Source organism: Salmo salar, chromosome ssa20 (genome assembly GCF_905237065.1).
Source record: "Salmo salar chromosome ssa20, Ssal_v3.1, whole genome shotgun sequence".
Lineage (NCBI taxonomy): Eukaryota > Metazoa > Chordata > Actinopteri > Salmoniformes > Salmonidae > Salmo > Salmo salar.
In genome coordinates, this window is record NC_059461.1 from 66,231,703 (window position 1) to 66,252,421 (window position 20,719).

At 41.8% G+C, this 20,719-nt stretch overlaps 1 protein-coding gene across 3 annotated transcripts in view; it reads left to right on the forward strand.

Annotated features, from left to right (window-relative positions):
* Positions 1–96: 96 nt before the first annotated feature.
* The window catches only part of LOC106581151 (cell adhesion molecule 1-like), a 160,829-nt gene continuing 140,206 nt past the window's right edge, over positions 97–20,719 (forward strand). For 2 of the 3 annotated variants that reach the window (XM_014163006.2, XM_014163008.2), the window contains exon 1: positions 98–227. In XM_014163006.2, coding sequence (XP_014018481.1) covers positions 152–227 — 76 coding nt within the window. In that variant the 5' untranslated portion in view covers positions 98–151. Of the gene's footprint in view, positions 228–20,719 lie in introns of all 3 variants that reach the window. The other variant, XM_014163007.2, reaches the window with a different exon arrangement.

Here is a 20,719-nt window from a genome sequence, read left to right on the forward strand (position 1 = left end):
GGGTGGAATTATGCAAAACATAATGTAAGTAACTCTAAAAATCACGCACTGTTATTTGATAGACGATTCCCTATTTGCGCCCTCCCTCCGCTCGCATCCGATGGCTGTCTCTAGGTGATTTAGTGCCGCCAGTCTCGAGCAGGTGTCCAACATGGCGATCACGGGAAACGGATCTCTCACTATTTCTCTCTCTGTTTTCGTGATTTCAGCGGCGTTTCTTCTAAAAGGTAGGATTACGTACTCAGGATGCATGTGCATCAAAAATGTTTGAGCTCATGGAGTGAAAGAACATACCTAAAACTTGAAATGGTTGGTGCGCGATGCGCGATGAGCTTCTCCTAAATCTCAGCATCTTCACTTAGCTTCTTTTGATCTTACTTCAACTTGCACCGTTTTCTATGTAGTCTCTGCTGTAACCTGTGTCCCTATATACAAAACAACATGCCATTGTCTTTGGGGGACCTTTGGATAGCATGTCAGTCCTTTTTATATTCTGAAAGTAGCCTGTTATGTAGGCTATGTTGCACCTCAAAAGTGGTAAAAATTAGTAAATGAGATGATCAACAAATAGCCTACTATTTTCATTCATAAAAAATAACATAGGCTACAGTGTAACGTCAAGCTACCACTGTAACTTACTTCTATGTGCCACATATTTGCCAGTGGAAGTTTCCTCGGTGTAACATAAACAGAGTGGTCAGGGTAAATGTATTGCAAATGCTCACAGTGGCTAATATTTATGTTCAATAACTCGAATGCCTATTATACTCTAGTACTTTAGTGCGCTGAAAAACACGCAATGCAGCTACATACAGTAAAGTGCACTCATGTCAGTGTGTCCCCTCCACCGCTGCGGTGAATAGGTTTCGGCGCAGTGGCTTCTACCCACAACATACCTCCTTACTATTATCCTATTATACAGGTTCACAGTTAAGAGTTTGTCTACGTATTGTTTCCGGCGAATAGGACACTGATGGACCCAGAAATCTCTTCAGTTGTTGGATTGCAAGCAATTTATGACCTGCCTGACTGTTTCTGTTAGTTGTAGGCTACATAGGCTGATATGCTGGTACGGTGCATGCACTAGCCTACAAGGTAAATGACCACGCCAGTATAATTTCATATAGTCAGCCTCAGACACTGTAGCCAAAGATCTTTTCACAATCATTTCATTTACGCTAGTGTTGTAGTGTGGACAGTAACCTAAAATGTAGGTTTTTCGCCTCATGGTTTGTCGCTAATATGCAGTCAATTTGTGAGATATTATTTTTTTTAATGACAAGCATAACATTCTTTACAGGTCTGTTATGTTGCTCATATGTAGCCTTTAAATTTCGCAATTCAAAATCAACAGGTCTCTATGTGTGTGTGTGTGTGTGTGTGTGTGTGTGTGTTGTTGGATGGATGGATGTTTGGGGGGTGGGGGGGTCTATACAGGATTACACTGTTTGTTGCTCAGAAGCCTATCCAAAATAAAGCGAAATGTCTAAAGAAATACAGTGCCTACAGAAAGTATTCATACTTACTCCACATTTTGTTGTGGTACAGCCTGTGTTCTCACCCATCTACACACAATACCCCATAATGACAAAGCAAAAACATGTTTTTGACATTTTTTGGCAAATGTATTGAAATTACATACAGAAATATCTAATTTAGAGAAGTATTCACACCCCTGAGTCAACACTTTGTGGAAACAGCTTTAGCAGCGATTACAGCTGTGTATCTGGGTACGTCTCTAAGAGCTTTCCACACCCGAATTGTGCAACATTGGCCCATGATTCTTTTCAAAATCATATTGGTTGTTGATCATTGCCAGAACCATTTTCAGGTCTTGCCATAGATGTTTAAGTAGATTTAAGTCAAAACTGTAAATCGGCAACTCAGGAAAATACACTGTCTTCTTGGTAAGCAACTCCAGTGTATATTTGGCTATGTGTTTTAGGTTATTGTCCTGCTGAAAGGTGAATTCATCTCCCAGTGTCCAGTGGAAAGCAGACTGAACCAGGTTTTCCTCTAGGATTTTGCCTGTGCTTAGCTCCATTCCATTTCTTTTTTATCCTGAAAAACTCCACATTCCTTAACGATTACAAGCATGGATTTGCCCCTAACATAACACTTTGTATTCAGGACAAAATGTGAATTGCATTGCCACATTTGTTTTGCAGTGTAACTTTAATGGTGTGTTGCAAACAGGATGTATGTTTATTTTTATTTTTATTCTGTACAGGCTTCCTTTTTTCACTCTGTCATTTATTTTATTATTGTGGAGTAACTACAGTGTTATTGATCCATCCTCAGTGTTCTCCTATCACAGCCATTAAACTCTGTAACTGTTTTAAAGTCATCATTGGCCTCATGGTGAAATCCCTGAGCGGTTTCCTTCCTCTCCGGCAACTAAGTTAGGAAAGACGCCTGTACCTTTCCTTGGGAGTCCATGGAACTTATTATGTGACTTGTTAGGCACATTTTCAACCCTGAACTTATTTAGGCTTGCTATAACAAAGGGGTTGAATACTTATTGACTCAAGACTTTTAAGCTTTTCATTTTTAATGAATTTGTAAAAATAAAAAATTCCACTTTGACATTATAGGCCAGTGTAATACAATGTAATACATTTTAAATTCAGGCTGTAACACAACAAAAAGTGGAAGGCACTGTACATGTGTACTGAAGGTAACATGGTAAACTACAGGTTTTCAATGTTAGGACTGTTGAATGGAGTGTAGTGTGCACCTAGTGGTTGAATACCATTCACTGTATTTTAGAGCTTCACTCTCGGTCACCATCAATTTAATTAACCTCTCTCTGTGTTAAATGCCAGAATGCATCCAGAATACACAATAGCTTCCAATGCAATATCCCAAGTGGTGCAAGATTAGAAGATTATTGCATTCTTTTGTGGGGAAGAAAAATTCCAAGCCAAGAAAGACCTATGGATGCAGATCTTTCATTTATTTGATTTTCGTTGCATAAATAAATGCAGGGAGAGGAGAACAAGAGGTTTGCTGACCTAGAAACGATGTACAGCTGTAACAACTTGCACATATTGTTAGGAACAAAGTTGACCAGGCTTGGTAGGATACCATTTAGATACAGTGCCTTCGGAAAGTGTTCAGACCCCTTGACCACATTTTGTTACGTTACAGCATTATTCTAAAATTGATATAAAAAAACCTCAGCAATCTACACAAAATACCCCATAATGACAAATCAAAAATATATTTTTTGAAATTGTTGCTAATTTATAAAAATAAATTATTCATACCCTTTACTCAGTGCTTTGATGAAGCACCTTTGGCAGCGACTACAGCATCAAATCTTCTTGGGTATGACGCTACAAGCTTGGCACACCTGTGTTTGGGAAGTTTCTACCATTCTTCTCTGCAGATCCTCTCAAGCTCTGTCAGGTTGGATGGAGAGCGTTGCTGCACAGCTATTTTCAGGTCTCTCCAGAGATGTTTGATCGGGTTCAAGTCCGGGCTCTGGCTGGGTCACTCAAGGACATTCAGACACTTGTCCCGAAATCACTCCTGCGTTGTTTTGCATATATGCTTAGGGTTGTTGTCCCGTTGGAAGGTGAACCTTCACCCAAGTCCGAGGTCCTGAGCGCTCCGGGGCAGGTTTTCATCAAGGATCTCTCTGTACTTTGCTCTGCTCATCTTTGCCACGATCCAGACTAGTCTCCCAGTCCCTGCTTCTGAAAAACGTCCCCACAGCATGATGCTGCCACCACCATGCTTCACCGTAGAGATGGTGCCAGGTTTCCTCCAGACGTGATGCTTGGAATTCAGGCCAAAGAGTTCAATCTTGGTTTCATCAGACCAGAGAATCTTGTTTCTCGTGTTCTGAGAGTATTTAGGTGCCTTTTGGCAAACTCCAGAGGGCTGTCATCATATGCCTTTTACTGAGGAGTGGCTTCTGTCTGGACACTCTCCCTGTCCAAGGCCCTTCTCCTCCGATGGGTCAGTTTGTGCGAGGCCGTTGTATTCTTGGGGACCTTCAATGCTGCAGAATCTTTTTTGGTACCCTTCCCCAGATCTGTGCCTCGACACAATCCTGTCTCAGAGCTCTTTGGACAATTCATTGGACCTCATGGCTTGGGTTTTGCTCTGACATGCACTGTAAACTGTGGGACCTTATATAGAGAGGGGTGTGCCTTTCCAAATCATGTCCAATCAATTGAATTTACCACAGGTGGACTCCAATCAAGTTGTAGAAACATCTCAAGGATGATCAAATTCGAGTCTCATAGCAAATGGTCTGAATACTTACGTAAATAAGGTATTTCTGTTTTTCATTTCTCATACATTTGCAAAAATTTGTAAAAACCTGTTTTTGCTTTGTCTTTATGGGGTATTGTGTGTAGATTGCTGAGAAAAAAAAACTATATTTAATCAATTTTAGAATAAGGCTGTAACATAACAAAATGTGGAAAAAGTCAAGGGGTCTGAATACTTTCTGAAGGAACTGTATGCCTTTATAGTGAGAGTAGAGCACCAAAGAGAAGGGCTAACTAGATCTTGCTTAGCTGGACTAGGCTTGGCAGGCATTTATTTGACATCAAGCCAGGTTGGTTAATATCTGAAAGGAAAGATTTTTAATAAAGAAATAAAAAAAATATTTCACCTTTATTTAACCAGGTAGGTCAGTTGAGAACAAGTTCTCATTTACAACTGCGACCTGGCCAAGATAAAGCAAAGCAGTGCGACAAACAACAAAAACAGAGTTATGCGTGGGATAAGCAAAAGTACAGTCAATAACACAATAGAAAAATCTATATACAGTGTGTGCAAATGGAGGTAAGGAGGTAAGGAAATAAATAGGCCATAGTAGCGAAGTAATTGCAATTTATCAAATTAACACAGGAGTGATAGATGTGCAGATGATGATGTCCAAGTAGAAATACTGGTGTGCAAAAGAGCTACCTCATCCCCAAAAACCAATATGGGGATGAGGTAGGTAGTTGGATTGGCTATTTACAGATGGGCTTTACAGATACAGCTGCAGCGATTGGTAAGCTGCTCAGATAGCTGATATGGAGCGATACAAAAATAAAGATTTAAAATAATTTTGAAAGCGTCTTGTAAATAGTGTATGTCTCCAGGGGGTTCCTCTACCTCTCCAGGGAGTTATTTTGTCTCTCCAGGGAGTTCCTCTGTCTCTCCATGGGGTCCCTCTGTCTCTTTAGGGAGCTCCTCTGTCTTTCCAGGGAGTTGCTCTCTCTCCAGGGGGTTCCTCTGTCTCTCCAGGGGGTACCTCTGTCTCTCCAGGGAGTTCCTCTATCTCTCCAGGATGTTCCTCTGTCTCTCCAGGGGTTCCTCTATCTCTCCAGGGGTTTCCTATATCTCTCCAGGGGGTCCTCTATCACTCCAGGGGGTCCCTCTATCTCTCCAGGAGTTTCCTATATCTCTCCAAGGGATTCCTATGTCTCTCCAGGAGTTTCATATTTCTCTCCAGGGGGTTCCTCTGTCTCTCCAGGAGTTTCATATGTCTCTCCAGGGGGTTCCTCTGTCTCTCCAGGGGGTTCCTCTATCTCTCCAGGGGGTTCCTCTATCTCTCCAGGGATCCTCTATCTCCTGGGGGATCCTCTATCTCCAGGGCGATCCTCTATCTCTCCAGGGGGTTCCTCTATCTCTCCAGGGGTCCTCTATCTCTCCAGGGGGTTCCTCTGTCTCTCCAGGGGGTTCCTCTATCTCTCCAGGGGTCCTCTATCTCTCCAGGGGTCCTCTATCTCCTGGGGGATCCTCTATCTCCAGGAGGTTCTTCTATTATAATACATATCAGCTGGGATCTGATCATCGTATTTCAGACGGTTGCATAATGCTTCTTTAATGTCAGCTCCACCTCATTCATCAGCGTTGAATGATGGTGAAATGGACCAATAGAAGTGGTCATGGAGCCTTAAGTAGTACTGCTTTTGGTGTGTTTCTCTGATAAACAAAGGAAACGTATGCTTGTTATTGTGCTTATGTTTGCCATACAGTTTTCTATGTGTGAAATGGATGGTGATTGAAGATGCTGTTGAAGGGTTTGGCTTTGAAACAGAGTGATGCAGGGCTGCTGTACTGTATTCTGTCTCTGTACTGAGTCATCACCCTCATCCTTCACAGGCCTTGGTAACTGAACTGGAATCTACTAGAATATCTTGTCCTGTGTTCTTCACGTATACTGTATACAGCGCTTTAACAGTGCTGTTGACTGTGGGGCCAGGATACTGATCCTGTCCACTTCACAGGAGTTTCCTATTTCCCTCCAGGGGTTCCTCTGTCTCTCCAGGGGGTTCCTCTGTCTCTCCAGGGAGGTCCTCTGTCTCTCCAGGGAGTTCCTCTGTCTCTCCAGGGGGTTCCTCTGTCTCTCCAGGGAGTTCCTCTGTCTCTCCAGGGGGTTCCTCTGTCTCTCCAGGGAGGTCCTCTATCTCTCCAGGGGTTCCTCTGTCTCTCCAGGGAGGTCCTCTGTCTCTCCAGGGAGTTCCTCTGTCTCTCCAGGGGGTTCCTCTGTCTCTCCAGGGAGTTCCTCTGTCTCTCCAGGGGGTTCCTCTGTCTCTCCAGGGAGGTCCTCTATCTCTCCAGGGAGGTCCTCTATCTCTCCAGGGAGGTCCTCTATCTCTCCAGGGAGGTCCTCTATCTCTCCAGGGAGTGCTTCTGTTTCTCCTGGGGGTTCCTTTGTCTCTCCAGGGAGTTCCTCTATCTCTCCATGGAGTACCTCTGTCTTTTCAGGGGGTTCATCTGTCTCTCCAGGTAAGTCCTCTATCTGTCCAGGGGTCCTTTATCTCCATGGGGTTCCTCTATCTCCAGGGGGATCCTCTATCTCAAGGGTTCCTCTATCTCTCCAGAGGTTTCCTATATCTCTCCAGGGGTGCCTCTGTCACTCTAGGGGGTCCCTCTATCTCTCCAGGAGTTTCCTTTATCTCTCCATGGTTTTCCTCTGTCTCTCCAGGGGGTTCCTGTGTCTCTCCAGGGGGTTCCTCTGTCTCTCCAGGGGGTTCCTCTGTCTCTCCATGGGGTTCCTCTATCTCTCCAGGGGGTTCCTCTGTCTCTCCAGGGGGTTCCTCTTTCTCTCCAGGGGGTTCCTCTATCTCTCCAGGGGTCCTCTATCTCCCCAGGGGTCCTCTATCTCTCCAGGGGTCCTCTATCTCCCCAGGGGTCCTCTATCTCTCCAGGGGGTTCCTCTATCTCTCCAGGGGTCCTCTATCTCCCCAGGGGTCCTCTATCTCTCCAGGGGGTTCCTGTGTCTCTCAAGGGGGTTCCTGTGTCTCTCCAGGGGGTTCCTCTGTCTCTCCAGGGGGTTCCTCTGTCTCTCCATGGGGTTCCTCTGTCTCTCCATGGGGTTCCTCTGTCTCTCCAGGGGGTTCCTCTATCTCTCCAGGGGGTTCCTCTATCTCCTGGGGGATCCTCTATCTCCAGGAGGTTCTTCTATTATAATACATATCAGCTGGGATCTGATCATCATATTTCAGACGGTTGCATAATGCTTCTTTATTGTCAGCTCCACCTCATTCATCAGCGCTGAATGATGGTGAAATGGATCAATAGAAGTGGTCATGGAGCCTTAAGTAGGCCTGTACTGCTTTTGGTGTGTTTCTCTGATAAACAAAGGAAACGTACACTTGTTATTGTGCTTATGTTTGCCATACAGTTTTCTATGTGTGAAATGGATGGTGATTGAAGATGCTGTTGAAGGGTTTGGCTTTGAAACAGAGTGATGCAGGGCTGCTGTACTGTATTCTGTCTCTGTACTGAGTCATCAACCTCATCCTTCGCAGGCCTTGGTAACTGAACTGGCAAGGTGTTTGCAACGCCAGGGTTGTGGGTTCGATTCCCACGGGGGGCCAGTACAAAAAATGCATGAAATTAAATGTATGAAATGTATGCATTCACTACTGTAAGTCGCTCTGGATAAGAGCGTCTGCTAAATGACTAAAAATGTAAAATGTATCTACTAGAATATCTTGTCCTGTGTTCACGTATACTGTATACAGCACTTTAACAGTGCTGTTGACTGTGGGGCCAGGATACTGATCCTGTCCACTTCACTTGTTCTGTATGCTCATAGCAGGTTTGAATGATAAGTAGTAAATACAGGACCATTGATATCATGTGGGCACTGTGGTTGGAAAATTGCACAGTTCTCACAACCTGCGGTGAAATGCACTTATCCTGTTTCAAGTTAAATTTGACACCGAAGCTAATGGCCCATTGATATGTGCCAGCTTGTGAAATATTTCATTGCCTGTACATTTGGCTCACTACATAATTTGTAACAATAATATACTCTTCTATTTAAAGAAACTGAATTTATAGCTCATTAAATTTACATTAGATTCTGCTTAATAAACCTCCCCCTAATTGCTAGATAATGCAGGACATTAGTTTATGTGGTGGCAGCAGCCGATGATACTCTTAGTTAGGGAAGGCTGAGACGTTGTACTTCTTCTCAGTACAACTTTAGAAAGAGAGAAGATCCGGTAGCCGCTGTTGACATCCATAAGAAAATCAGCTACTGCAGTTTTGCTAGTCACTACTGTCTGATGTAAGACAGCACATTTCAAGCTGTGTGGGTAGCTCTGTCTGCTTCAGACAGAGCTACCCAGTGTCCACACACTTTTTTCAGTGAGCTCTTTCTGACTGTTCCTCTGTACATGGCGGCAGGTAGCCTAGTGGTTAAGAGCCCAAAGCTCTTAACCGAAAGGTTGCTGGTTTGATATCCCGGGCCGACTAGGTGAAAAATCTGTTAATGTGCCCTTAAGCAAGGCACTTAACATTAGTTGCTCTGGATAAGCCCATCTGTTAAAATGTGAAGGGAAGCAGAGAATCTAGCTGCAGCGTAATTAGCAGTCTCGTTGAGGTTCCACTGTTGTATTGGTCTTGAAGTCATACTGGGTGAAGGCATGCAGCTATAGAGGGGTGAGAGATCAGTTGGTCAGAAGGGATGGCCATTGGCTACGTCTGGTGGTGCCTACAGAATGTCTCTCCATCACTGACCTTGTATAGCCTTTCAAGACTCCTAGGATGCATCCCAAATGGCACCCTATTCCCTTTATATTGCACTACTTTTCAAATGTAGTGCGCTGTATAGGGAATAGTGGCCCAAAATTTGTGCACAATATAGAGAATAGGGTTCCATTTGGGATGCATCCTAGGAGTCATTTCGGACTAATACATAGTTCATCCTTCAAGCCTCTGGCAGGGGAACACAATACAACTATTTTCTGTCTCCGTAAAATAGCTTTTTGCTAAATAAACGTGTAATGCCAAGGTCAAAGGGCAGGGAGAGGGGAATTGTTGACATCCTATTCACTTTAGAGTTATTTTTGGATGGAATACAAATCAGACCTCCCACCTTTTTGTCAATGGAATTTTCACTATAAAGGACAGTGAGTTGTCAGTGAATGAAGAATGCTGAAAATAGTATCGAAACAACAACATTGGCTGTTGAACTAAAGTGTAATAAACAGTCAAATAGCAGTAAGAGACTGGTGGCGGGCCCTTTGATGAGTGAGTGGACAGAGTGCTTCATTTATGCCAGTGCTGTGATAATGAGGAGGAGGAGTGGTGTCTGCTGGTATGAAGATGACATTGTTCTCTCTGTGCCCTGGATCTGAGGGTCCTCACTGCATTGTCTACATTGCCTGGCTGTGGCTGTGCGAATCATTTCCGCAATGAGAAAATTAAGAAGCAATGTTGTTGTTTTGGAGGGCATGGAGTGCACATTAGTATGCCTCATGGAGCAGTCACAGCACGCCATTAAGAGCGACCGTGGACCAGTCACCGGCTCACAGCACAGCACCTCGTAAATGGAAACATGGGACAGTTTTACTGCAGAACAGAACATACTCTATCAACAGACATGGCACAGACGTACAGTCCCTAGCATATACAGAACTAGGACTCCAATTATTCGACTAGTCGATTGTTTGGTCGATAGGCTGTTGGTCGATCAAGATTTTTTTTGTCAAGCAGTAGCAAAAATATATATAGTACCAGTGAAAAGTTTGGACACCTACTCATTCCAGGGTTTACATTTTTTTGTACTATTTTCTACATTGTAGAATAATAGTGAAGACATCAAAACTATGAAATAACACATATGGAATAATGCAGTAACCAAAAAAGTGTTCAACAAATCAAAATATATTTTATATTGGATATTCTTCAAAGTAGCCACCCTTTGCCTTGATGACAGCTGTGAACACTCTTGGCATTCTCTCAACCAGCTTCATGTGCCTTTTGGCTGGTACTGTACAGTATATATACAGCTGAAGTAAGAAGTTTACATACACCTTAGCAAAATACATTTAAACTCAGTTTTTCATAATTCCTGACATTTAATCCAAGTAAAAATTCCGTGTCTTAGGTCAGTTAGGATCACCACTTTATTTTAAGAATGTGAAATGTCAGAATAATAGTTAAGAGAATTATTTATTTCAGGTTTTATTTCTTTCATCACATTCCCAGTGGGTCAGAAGTTTACATACACTCAATTAGTATTTGGTAGCTGTAAGGGCTGTCGTGAGAGAGAGACCAAGGTGCAGCGGAGTTAGTGTTCATCATTGAATATTTAATCACAGAAAGAACACTATACAAACAAAACAAGAAAACTGACAGCCAAACAGTCCTGTCAGGTGCAAACACTAACAGAAACAATTACCCACAAAACCCAAAGGAAAAACATGCTCCTTATGTGTGACTCCCAATCAGCAACAACGAGCTTCAGCTGTGCCTGATTGGGAGCCACACACGGCCCAAAACAAAGAAATACAAAAACATAGAAAAAGGAACATAGAACGCCCACCCAATGTAACACCCTGCCCTAACCAAAATAAAGAACAAAAAACCACTCTCTATGGCCAGGGCGTTACAGTAGCATTGTCTTTAAATTGTTTAACTTGGGTCAAAGGTTTCGGGTAGCCTTCCACAAGCTTCCCACAATAAATTGGGTACATTTTGGCCCATTTCTTCTGACAGAGCTGGTGTAACTGAGTCAGGTTTGTCGGCCTCCTTGCTCGCACACACTTTTTCAGTTCTGCCCACAGATTTTCTATAGGATTGAGGTCAGGGATTTGTGATGGCCACTCCAATACCTTGACTTTGTTGTCCTTAAGCCATTTTGCAACAACTTTGGAAGTATGCTTGGGGTCATTGTCCATTTGGAAGAGCCATTTGTGACCAAGCTTTAACTTCCTGACTGATGTCTTGAGATGTTGTTTCAATATATCCACATAATCCCTCCTGCACTCCCTCCTGCAGCAAAGCACCCCCACAACAGTCCCTCCTGCAGCAAAGCACCCCCACAACATGATGCTGCCACCCCCGTGCTTCATGGTTGGGATGGTGTTCTTTGGCTTGCAAGCCTCCCACTTTTTCCTCCAAACATAACGATGGTCATTATGGCCAAACAGTTCTATTTTTGTTTCATGAGACCAGAGGACAATTCTCCAAAAAGTGGATATTTGTCCCCATGTGCAGTTGCAAACCGTAGTCTGGCTTTTTATTGGAGGTTTTGGAGCAGTGGCTTCTTCCTTGCTGAGCGGCCTTTCAGGTTATGTCAATATAGGACTTGTTTAACTGTGGATATAGATACTGTTGTACCTGTTTATTCCAGCATCTTCACAAGGTCCTTTGCTGTTGTTCTGGGATTGATTTGCACTTTTCACACCAAAGTACGTTCATCTCTAGGAGACTGAACGCGTCTCCTTCCTCAGTGGTATGACGGCTGCGCGGTCCCATGGTGTTTATACTTGCGTACTATTGTTTGTACAGATGAACGTGGTACCTTCAGGCGTTTGGAAATTGCTCCCAAGGATGAACCAGACTTGTGGAGGTCTACATTTTCTTTTCTGAGGTCTTGGCTGATTTCTTTTGATTTTCCCATGATGTGAAGCAAAGAGGCACTGAGTTTGAAGGTAGGCCTTGAAATACATCCACAGGTACACCTCCAATTGAGTTTGAGTTTGAGTTTATTTTATTTTTACAGGGACAGTGCACATTAATCAACGTTTCAGTAAAAGTGCCGGTTTTAGCCAGCCGGCTAATTTTCAACCGCAGTCCCTGGGCAGGTTATTAAAAACAATTACAATATAGACAATCATTGAACAGTGAGCACACGCAGAGTAACATAGGACAAGCAAGACATAGCATACAGACAGAGCAACATAGGACAAGCAAGATGTAGCATACAGACAGAGCAACATAGAACAAAAAGCAACAAGACAAAATCCATAAAAACAACAAAGTGTTTCCAAATGATGTCAATTAGCCTATCAGAAGCTTCTAAAGTCATGACATTATCTTCTGGAATTTTTCAAGCTGTTTAAAGGCACAGTCAACTTAGTAAACTTCTGACCCACTGAAATTGTGATACAGTGAATTATAAGTGAAATAATCTGTCTGTAAACAATTGTTGGAAAAATGACTTGTGTCATGCACAAAGTAGATGTCCTAACCGACTTGCCAAAACTATAGTTTGTTAACAAGAAATTTGTGGAGTGGTTGAAAAACGAGTTTTAATGATTCCGACCTAAGTGAATGTAAACTTCCCACTTGAACTGTATATATTTTTTATTGCACAAAAGACACCTGTCTTATTCACGTTCCATCTAAGTGAACTAATCCATTGCAGAGGCCGAGACTAATCCATTGCAGAGTCTGCGGGGATGGCACAGTCCAAGCAGAATGGGAGTGTGGCTAAGATGTACAATGCACGTCTCTCTCCAGAATGCTCCAGAATGCAATTTGTGCACATTCATTGTTTCATAACTTCACTGGGTGAATTGTTTGCATTTGATTGTTAGTGTCTATTAATTCCCTGTTACATATATCACCAGCAGTACATTTACTGTTAATTCCTTTATTTTAGAATCTACAATGTTTGTTTGGTTACGGTAATGTCTGTTAATGCATTCAATATATTATTATTCCAGTCTTTTACCGTTCTCAATGTTGGAGTGGACACGTTGTTTGCAGAGCGCACAAGCTATGCTACACTTGTGAGAAACAAGTTTGTTTTATTTCATTCCATTTATGAGTTTTGTCAATTTAGTAATTGTATTTTGTTTGGAGCGCTCCTGTCAATGTTGAGTAAGGACGCATACCTGATTACGTATGGAAGTAGGACTATAGGCTACCTGCGTGTAAATGAAGCCATATAAATGTGCCCATTTGAGGATCTGATAATATTTCTGATTGGCTTAATGCACCAACACTAATGAACTGTGGAGCTTCTCAAAGTAATGTTTTCTTCACCTCAAACAGCAAACGAACAAAGTCTGTTTCTACATCCATTGAGAATGACAATAATTCCTCAATGTATTTGAAAAATCTTTCTAGCTCTCTCCCTTTCGATAACCACTCACCGTGAAAGGAAAAAATGTCATGCTCTGATCCAGTGGAAACATCATAAAATTGGCGTACCTGATTACTTCTTATCCCTTGCTCAAATAGCCTACAGCTGTGTCTGTCCCGAGCTCACTGGCACAGGAAACTCTGAGGGCCCAGAATATTTTCTACAATGTTGCAAGGAGCTTCAGGCTGACCCAAGTTAATAGTTGATACAATGTTTCAACTTCATTGTAGACAGGCCATGCGTTTCCAATGTGATTTATAGGATATTTTTTACCTGCAGGCTGAAATGTTTTTATTTGTTGGCTTTATAGGCTATTTTTACATAGTTGGTAATGGCAATAGAAGTTAGGTTTAGGTTTGTATCATTTTCATTTAGATTTGGATAGAATTTTGATTAACCACATGATTTTGAGATATGAAGACGTTATTATAATCTAAATTAATCTGTTCCACGTAAATGTGCATATGAAAACCATAACTGGCACGCAGATTGGTAGAAATTGTAAGATAAATTGACATTCCACATGAGAAAGTTTGCCGACTCCTCATGTAGCCTATTACCGGCAACTTCAGGAGAGTAACGACAGAATCTGCGAAAGCCAGTAGGAGTGGGAAGAGGATGGTTGGGACAGGTTAAGGGTTTTTTCTTCTGGTTATCTTGATGTCTGGCTCCCTCTTGAGTTATTTGTGTCTTATTTCATCAAACATTGAGCGTAAAGCCTCAAACAAGCTCAATGCATATATAGTTGATTTTATTAAAACACATAGGGAGGGTTTTCAGACCCCTTGACTTTTTCCACATTTTGTTACGTTACAGCCTTATTTCAGTCAACCAAGATTTTTTGTTGTTGTCTGGGACAGCCCTATATAGAACAGAGCTTATCAAGCGACATGTATCTGCCCACCATCCACTGTCCATGTATCACCAGTGTCCTTTGGATTTTTTGTCCTAGAGGGGGGTGTAGTCATTCAGAATTTAAACTTACAGAGTCATGTCCAGAGTTTCCGAAAAGGTAAATAGTAGCTGGTTGCAGGCGGAAATGTTTATATTTTACAAACAAATGTTCTTGGAAACTTCACAGCTTGCATGCAGTTTATTTAACTAGCCTCACAGAGAGGAGGTGGAACTATTCAGAAACCATGACAACAGCTGAGAAGCATCCTCAGCTCTAAGACTAGATAACTGTTGATCAATGTGGAGGACAGAAGGCCCTCAGCTTTCTGTGAGGGAGAGAATTACTAATCGATAATCTGTACAGATCCAGCTTTCTGACCGAGAGACTCAGCCGATCAACAGATGTACAGATGCTGCCAGAGGAGTGGAGAGTAGGGCTGGCTGGGTAAGTGGGAATACCATATTCAACTGATCTGATAAATACTCAAGAATGCCAGGTCATCAAATTGTCTCATAACTTATCTCATTGGAGGAAGTAAATGGGTGAGACTCATCAACATCTGTTTGCTCTGCCCTCCACACATCAACAGTCATGCTGCAGCCACTCCCCATCAGCCATGGTTAAGTGATGTGGTTTGCTTAGCAGATACTTTCATCCAGATTGAGTCAAATGGCAGCCACTTTATCCACTTTCACAGCTGGATGTGACTGGAGTTTTTGGAGGGCAACGGTGGACTGTCCCACCTGCCATCAGAATCAGTGGTCCTCTGGAACCCTGCCCAGTTCACTAAACTAGTCTACTGGAGGAGTCAGTGAGACGAGGGGGTTCAGTAATGACTGCTTGTTGCCTTCTGACTTCATCTTCCAACATCTGCATGTTGTAATGGTGTTACTTCACCTTATAGACAGTCATTTAGCAACTGTCTGTTAGCAACTTAGTCAGTCAAACACCGGATTTTCTGGTCCGCGACCTACTACTCACCATTTTACTCAGACATTTATAACATATTTTATGTTCTAGCATGATCATTGAGCAATGAGTTGGTCAATGAAAAATGTAAAAAATAAGTTATGTCGAAGAATGTAAAAAGCCTCTTCACGAAAGCCTTTTCAGGTAGATGGTATCTGAAGTAGCATTGCCACTGGTCTAAAGCATACTTTGAAGAATGTTGTCAGTAAAATGTCACAAGCAGTTATTGTCCCTCTTGTTATTAGAATACATTATATAATGTATTTGAACACATTATATTCTGTCAATTGTAAACGTTTACTTGCTGTAGGCCTATGCCATAACCCTCTTCCTTTTAATTGTTTTCCAGTGGTAAAGGGCTTAAACAGTTAGCAATAGCTATTCCAAGAAAAATACTTGCTTTGGAATATTATGTATTTCAAATGCATTTCGTAGAATTGCCCTCAAGAGTTGTCACTCACAACAGCATGGGGCCTTCTATGACGTCAATGCAGCAATCATGATGTGCCTGTATGAAATCTTATTAAGATAGGGTCATATAGGACCACGTCAACAGTGTACGCAACTAGAAGTTGTTATCATTTCTCAAGGTCGTATACTGTGTGGTATAAGATCATATTTCTGATGTTTACATGAGAGAGGGTTTGCAGTCTGACAGTAGTGTGCTGCAGCCTGAGGCGTCAGCCTCTTTGAGTTATCAGCCTGACTTAAGAACCATCTTAATTACTCTCCCTCACACACCTCTAATCCGTCATTGTCATTTGAATCAGGACTGTGCAACCCAAGCAATAATATTAATTCACCCAAACCAGCAGCGCATTGATTACTTCTCATTCTTGGTCCAGTGCTCTGTCTGTCGAGGGACGGCGAGACAGGAAGGCAATATAGTTAATGGAAGGCGAAAACTCAAAGTCACATTGCTACCCTTTAAGATGACAGGTATTAGAGAGGAAATATGGGCTTCATCCATGGGCTGCCAAATGGCAGACTGTTTGTACTTAACATGGACAGCGAGCCCACTGCAAACTATGTAGACTGTTCAGTGGTACAGGTGTCATATGCCTACCACTTTATGAACACTCCATACCACAGCCTTACTAGTCCTCTTATAATTCATTATTCTCCCATCCTGCTCGGTGGTTTTCCCACTGCAGCTCAGTCTTTCACCTTATTGTCACTCATTGCAATTTTCGATTGGCTAACAAACTCGTTTGGCCACAGTATAGGCTAACTAAAAGACATGGTTAGTCTTTATTTGAAGGTTGCATCATGATGACTAAGTGTTTATAACAACTTATAACATAGACCCGCCACTTGCACTGTCAGTAAATAAAATTGTTTCTATAAATTTTATTCTGTCACATTGAACCACATTTGAATGTAATTAAAATGTATTGATAAAAAAACTAAAAACATTTACGTTTTAATCACAGGATAGATTTTTGCTGTGGGGGTTTAATTGAATGTCTACATCAAAACAATCATACTGTACAAGTTGCTGCAAACTCTCCCTGCTCATATCACCATTCCTCTTGATGTTTGTCCCTCTGTAACTATTGTCCCAGGTAATAAGCACTCTCCATCCTCCTTTCCTCCTCCATCTTCCTCTCCTCCATCCTCCTCTTCTCCAGACCTGACATGTCCTTTATTCATCCTGAACACTGAGGCCTCTCCACAATGTTAATTTAATTTCCCCAAGTCATGCCCATTGATTTCTCTTCACATAGGCCTAAAACAGAATGAATGGGAAATAGTTTTCACCAACAGGGCTATTTGGACTCATTTGTTGTCTCATTGATGACAGTGACTGTCATTTAACATTTAGGACATTTTGGAATGGTAGGCAGTCCAAGGCCAGTGTGGGACATCTCTGGTATCTGAAAACACACATTACATACTATGTGTTAACTAAAAACACCTTACAAAAAGTCGCAAGTGATGTACAGTAAGGTCAGAGAGTTTGTGTTTGTGTAATATTTACATGATGCATTATGTTTGTTTATGCTCAGTGGTTCGACAAGGACCCATCCCAAAGCGTCTATGTCTGCTCCTGCAGTCAGTCTACACTTCAAATGAGAATTTACTCTCCTTCACCTCAAAAGCCTGATCCTCTGATTCATGTGTATACAGCATGCCTCAGAGGAAGGCTAACTCTGGTGGTGTTTAAATAGATATCAATAAAGGAAAACAGGACAGGCTTAGGGATGGTGTGGAAAAGAATAGCATGTCTAGACCTAATAACAGCACAACACAGTGTTATTAGAAAGCAGCATGAGTTATGACCTGTGAGCACTAAGATGACATCCATCAATTTAGGAGTTTTATTGGAAAATGTAGATAAGCTGTGCTGCTGCAGTGGGAGATGTAAATGGTTTATTTAGCATAAAGTAGTTGTGGTTGAGCAGGCAGGAGAAGGGAGGAGGATAGTTGAGTTAGGAAGGGAAAGGATGGGCCTGTTTAACAAAGGCTCTGTTGGAGCAGCTATGGCTAATTTCCCCAGCTTGAGAGCAGGCCTGTCTTAACTCTGGTAATTGGGTTGGTATTGGGAAAGTTGGATTTTCTTGTTCACATCTTATTAGTTCTCAGGTGGACAAGCAGCCAGTCACATGTTATGTTATGAGAGTTCAGTTGAAAGAGGACAGAGTCTATTGAGTTGAGAGAGGAATGTTTTTTTCTGTGGACTTGTTTGTTCATATTGTTGAAGTTTGATGTGAATTGTTATTACTTTGAAACTGTGAGTGATTTGTGTTGCCCTGCTGTCATGAATCGATTAGCTTGACTGAACAATAACTGTTTAAGTAGCATTTAAATTCAGGGGGGTATTTAAAAAAATATATTTTCTTTCTCTACATGTTTTAATTGGCTGCCCTCCAGGCCAAATCATTTGAACCACTTCACATTTAGGCTTTTCTTTTTTGTTCTGAGTTTTCTTCTCCAATAAATGTTTGGTGATATGGTGACAAACAAACATGAGTGAACGTCTTATCACAGCGTCACATATTCCATTAAAAACAACATTGACAGGATCTGAACGTTCCCATTAGTATTTAAGTAGATGGTTTCATATTTTTCCACATATGCAAGAACTTTCTAATTTGACTTTTTTTTCAGAGTGATTTTCAACAAACTTTTGAAGGCTTTGCATAATCTAAATAGGCTCAAGTAGTGTGGAAGGAATGGTTCAGAAACCATATCATGGATCCAAGAGCACAAGCAAATCACTCTGTTCCTTCAAGCCTGACTTTTAAATGGTAAAAGATATGCTGGAAAACTTTTGAAATACATTTGAAGCAGATCAGTTTCTGAAATTCCAACAAGCCCCTATTTGTTTTACTCGAAAGTTGTGAAATACGGTTAATTTGAATGTAGTTGTGAATCACTTTGAGAGACACATTGGTGTCATCTTAAATCCCAAATCTGCATTTATTTAAATGTATTCAGTGCTGTGAGGGTTGTCACTGTATGATACATCAGGATGTGCAGGTTTCATGTATTAGACTACTCTTACTGTCTGCTGCCTCCCTCTCAAGTCTGTTTGCAAAAAGGCTCTTCCAGTTTTTAGCGGGTGCAGCCAAAATGCCTGGCAAACTTCCCAATCTGGCCTCATCAAATATATAGTATCTAGGCCACCTTATCACCCAGCAGTTAAATCAACTCAGGAAATTCTTTGTTCCAAATTGACCTTCGTTCTCTTTCTTTCCCACGCTATCTCAGCACAGCAGAAAGGAAACCAAGATTTTAACAGTTGATTTTATTCATGAAGTTTAAAAAAAGATGCTCCAACACAAAGGATCTTTGAAAGGACAAAGTTGCTTTGGTTGTAAAATGAATAATATTTCTTATTTCATTTCATGTCTGCCGCCTGGCTGATAAAAATGATAATTTAAAAATGATCTGCAATGCCATTTTGTTTGATCTTTTTTGTTGAGAGACCTGAGAGACCGCCATTTAGCCTTTAATGTGCTACATATGTGCCACGTTCCAGCTCCCTACCAATGTGCACTGTCTGATAATGAGGGCTTAAGACACAGAGTCATCCCCAGACTTGTAATTAAATAATTTCATTACATATAACAGGCTGTGGGCTGGAATGGCTGGCTCGCCATACAGAGGTGATGACTTGTGAGAGAGGACGAGGCTATAGTGTTGTGGGTTCTGGTGTCAGATAATGTCCCTGACTCTGACACGTACCAGAGATACAGGCTCCATTTACCTGCTCCGACATCAATCAACATGTCTTGTTGTTTTCATTGATCAACTTCAATTATTTCACTGACATCACATGCTAGATTAGATACGTGTCTTTCTGTAACTTAAACCAGATGAAAGCAGTTAACTATGCTGTCTGGTTTTGTATGTCTTCTCAGAGCATTTCATATCACTTCTGACTCGAGTAGTTCTAGATTTGTCCAGAACCTACCACTGTGGAGATTGAGGTCTGCTATCACCAGAGTAGTCGACTCCCAAAGATACTGGTAACTAACCCAAGATAGTTCATCTGCATCATTTACAATGGGAGCAAATAAGCACAGTGGGCAGAACAAGCAAGGAGGTTGTCATGTTCGTCGTATGGAGTGGACCAAAACGCAGCGGGAATGTGAATACTCATCCTCTTTATTTAGAAGAAAACCAAAATAAACACTTCATACAAAACAACAACGAGAAACAGTCCTGTAAGGCACACAGCTACACATGGAACAACTACCCACAAAATCCCAATGAAAAAACACCCCTATTAAATAGGACCTTCAATTAGAGGCAACGAGGAACAGCTGCCTCCAATTGAAGGTTAACCCAATAAACTAAGCATAGAAATAGAATAACTAGACACAGACATAGAAATAGACTAACATAGAACATTACCCCCCAAAAAACGAAACACACTAAACAAACACCCCCTGCCACACCCTGACCAAACTACAATAACAAACAACCCCTTTTACTGGTCAGGACGTGACAGAGGTAGGCAGAGCCAAGCACGAGCTTGCAAGATCTAATTGGCGTGTTTTAGCATGTATTTGCATATTTCCATTAGGGAACGGCTACTCTGTGAGGTGCACGTGTGCAATAACTCAATTCGCCCTTGCACTCCTTCTAAACAATGCCATTTTATTGCAACTTTGGCAAAGGGCCAATTTTACAAAACTTTGTGCACTCTGTGACAGATTCTATTTTATTCTATCTATGAACTATCTGGGTTTCCCCTTTTATCTGTGCTAGTACTTTCATAACTTATTGTGACAGATTTGATTTAAAAACAAAAATGATGGTTTAAGGCTCCAGTACTAGGTTTAAGGCAGATCTCCAGCTCCAGGTGGGCTTAATTAGGCAGAGACTATATTATGTTCACTTCACTATTTCACTCACAGCCCTTTGTGGTTGAACATCTGCAGGCGGAACATTTCTGTTACAGTTCTGAGGAAAACATGTGACCTGGAGAGGGATTTGGTGAACACACCCACTACACCCCAGTGGGTTAGGATCAATGGTTATGATCAGCTACAGGGACA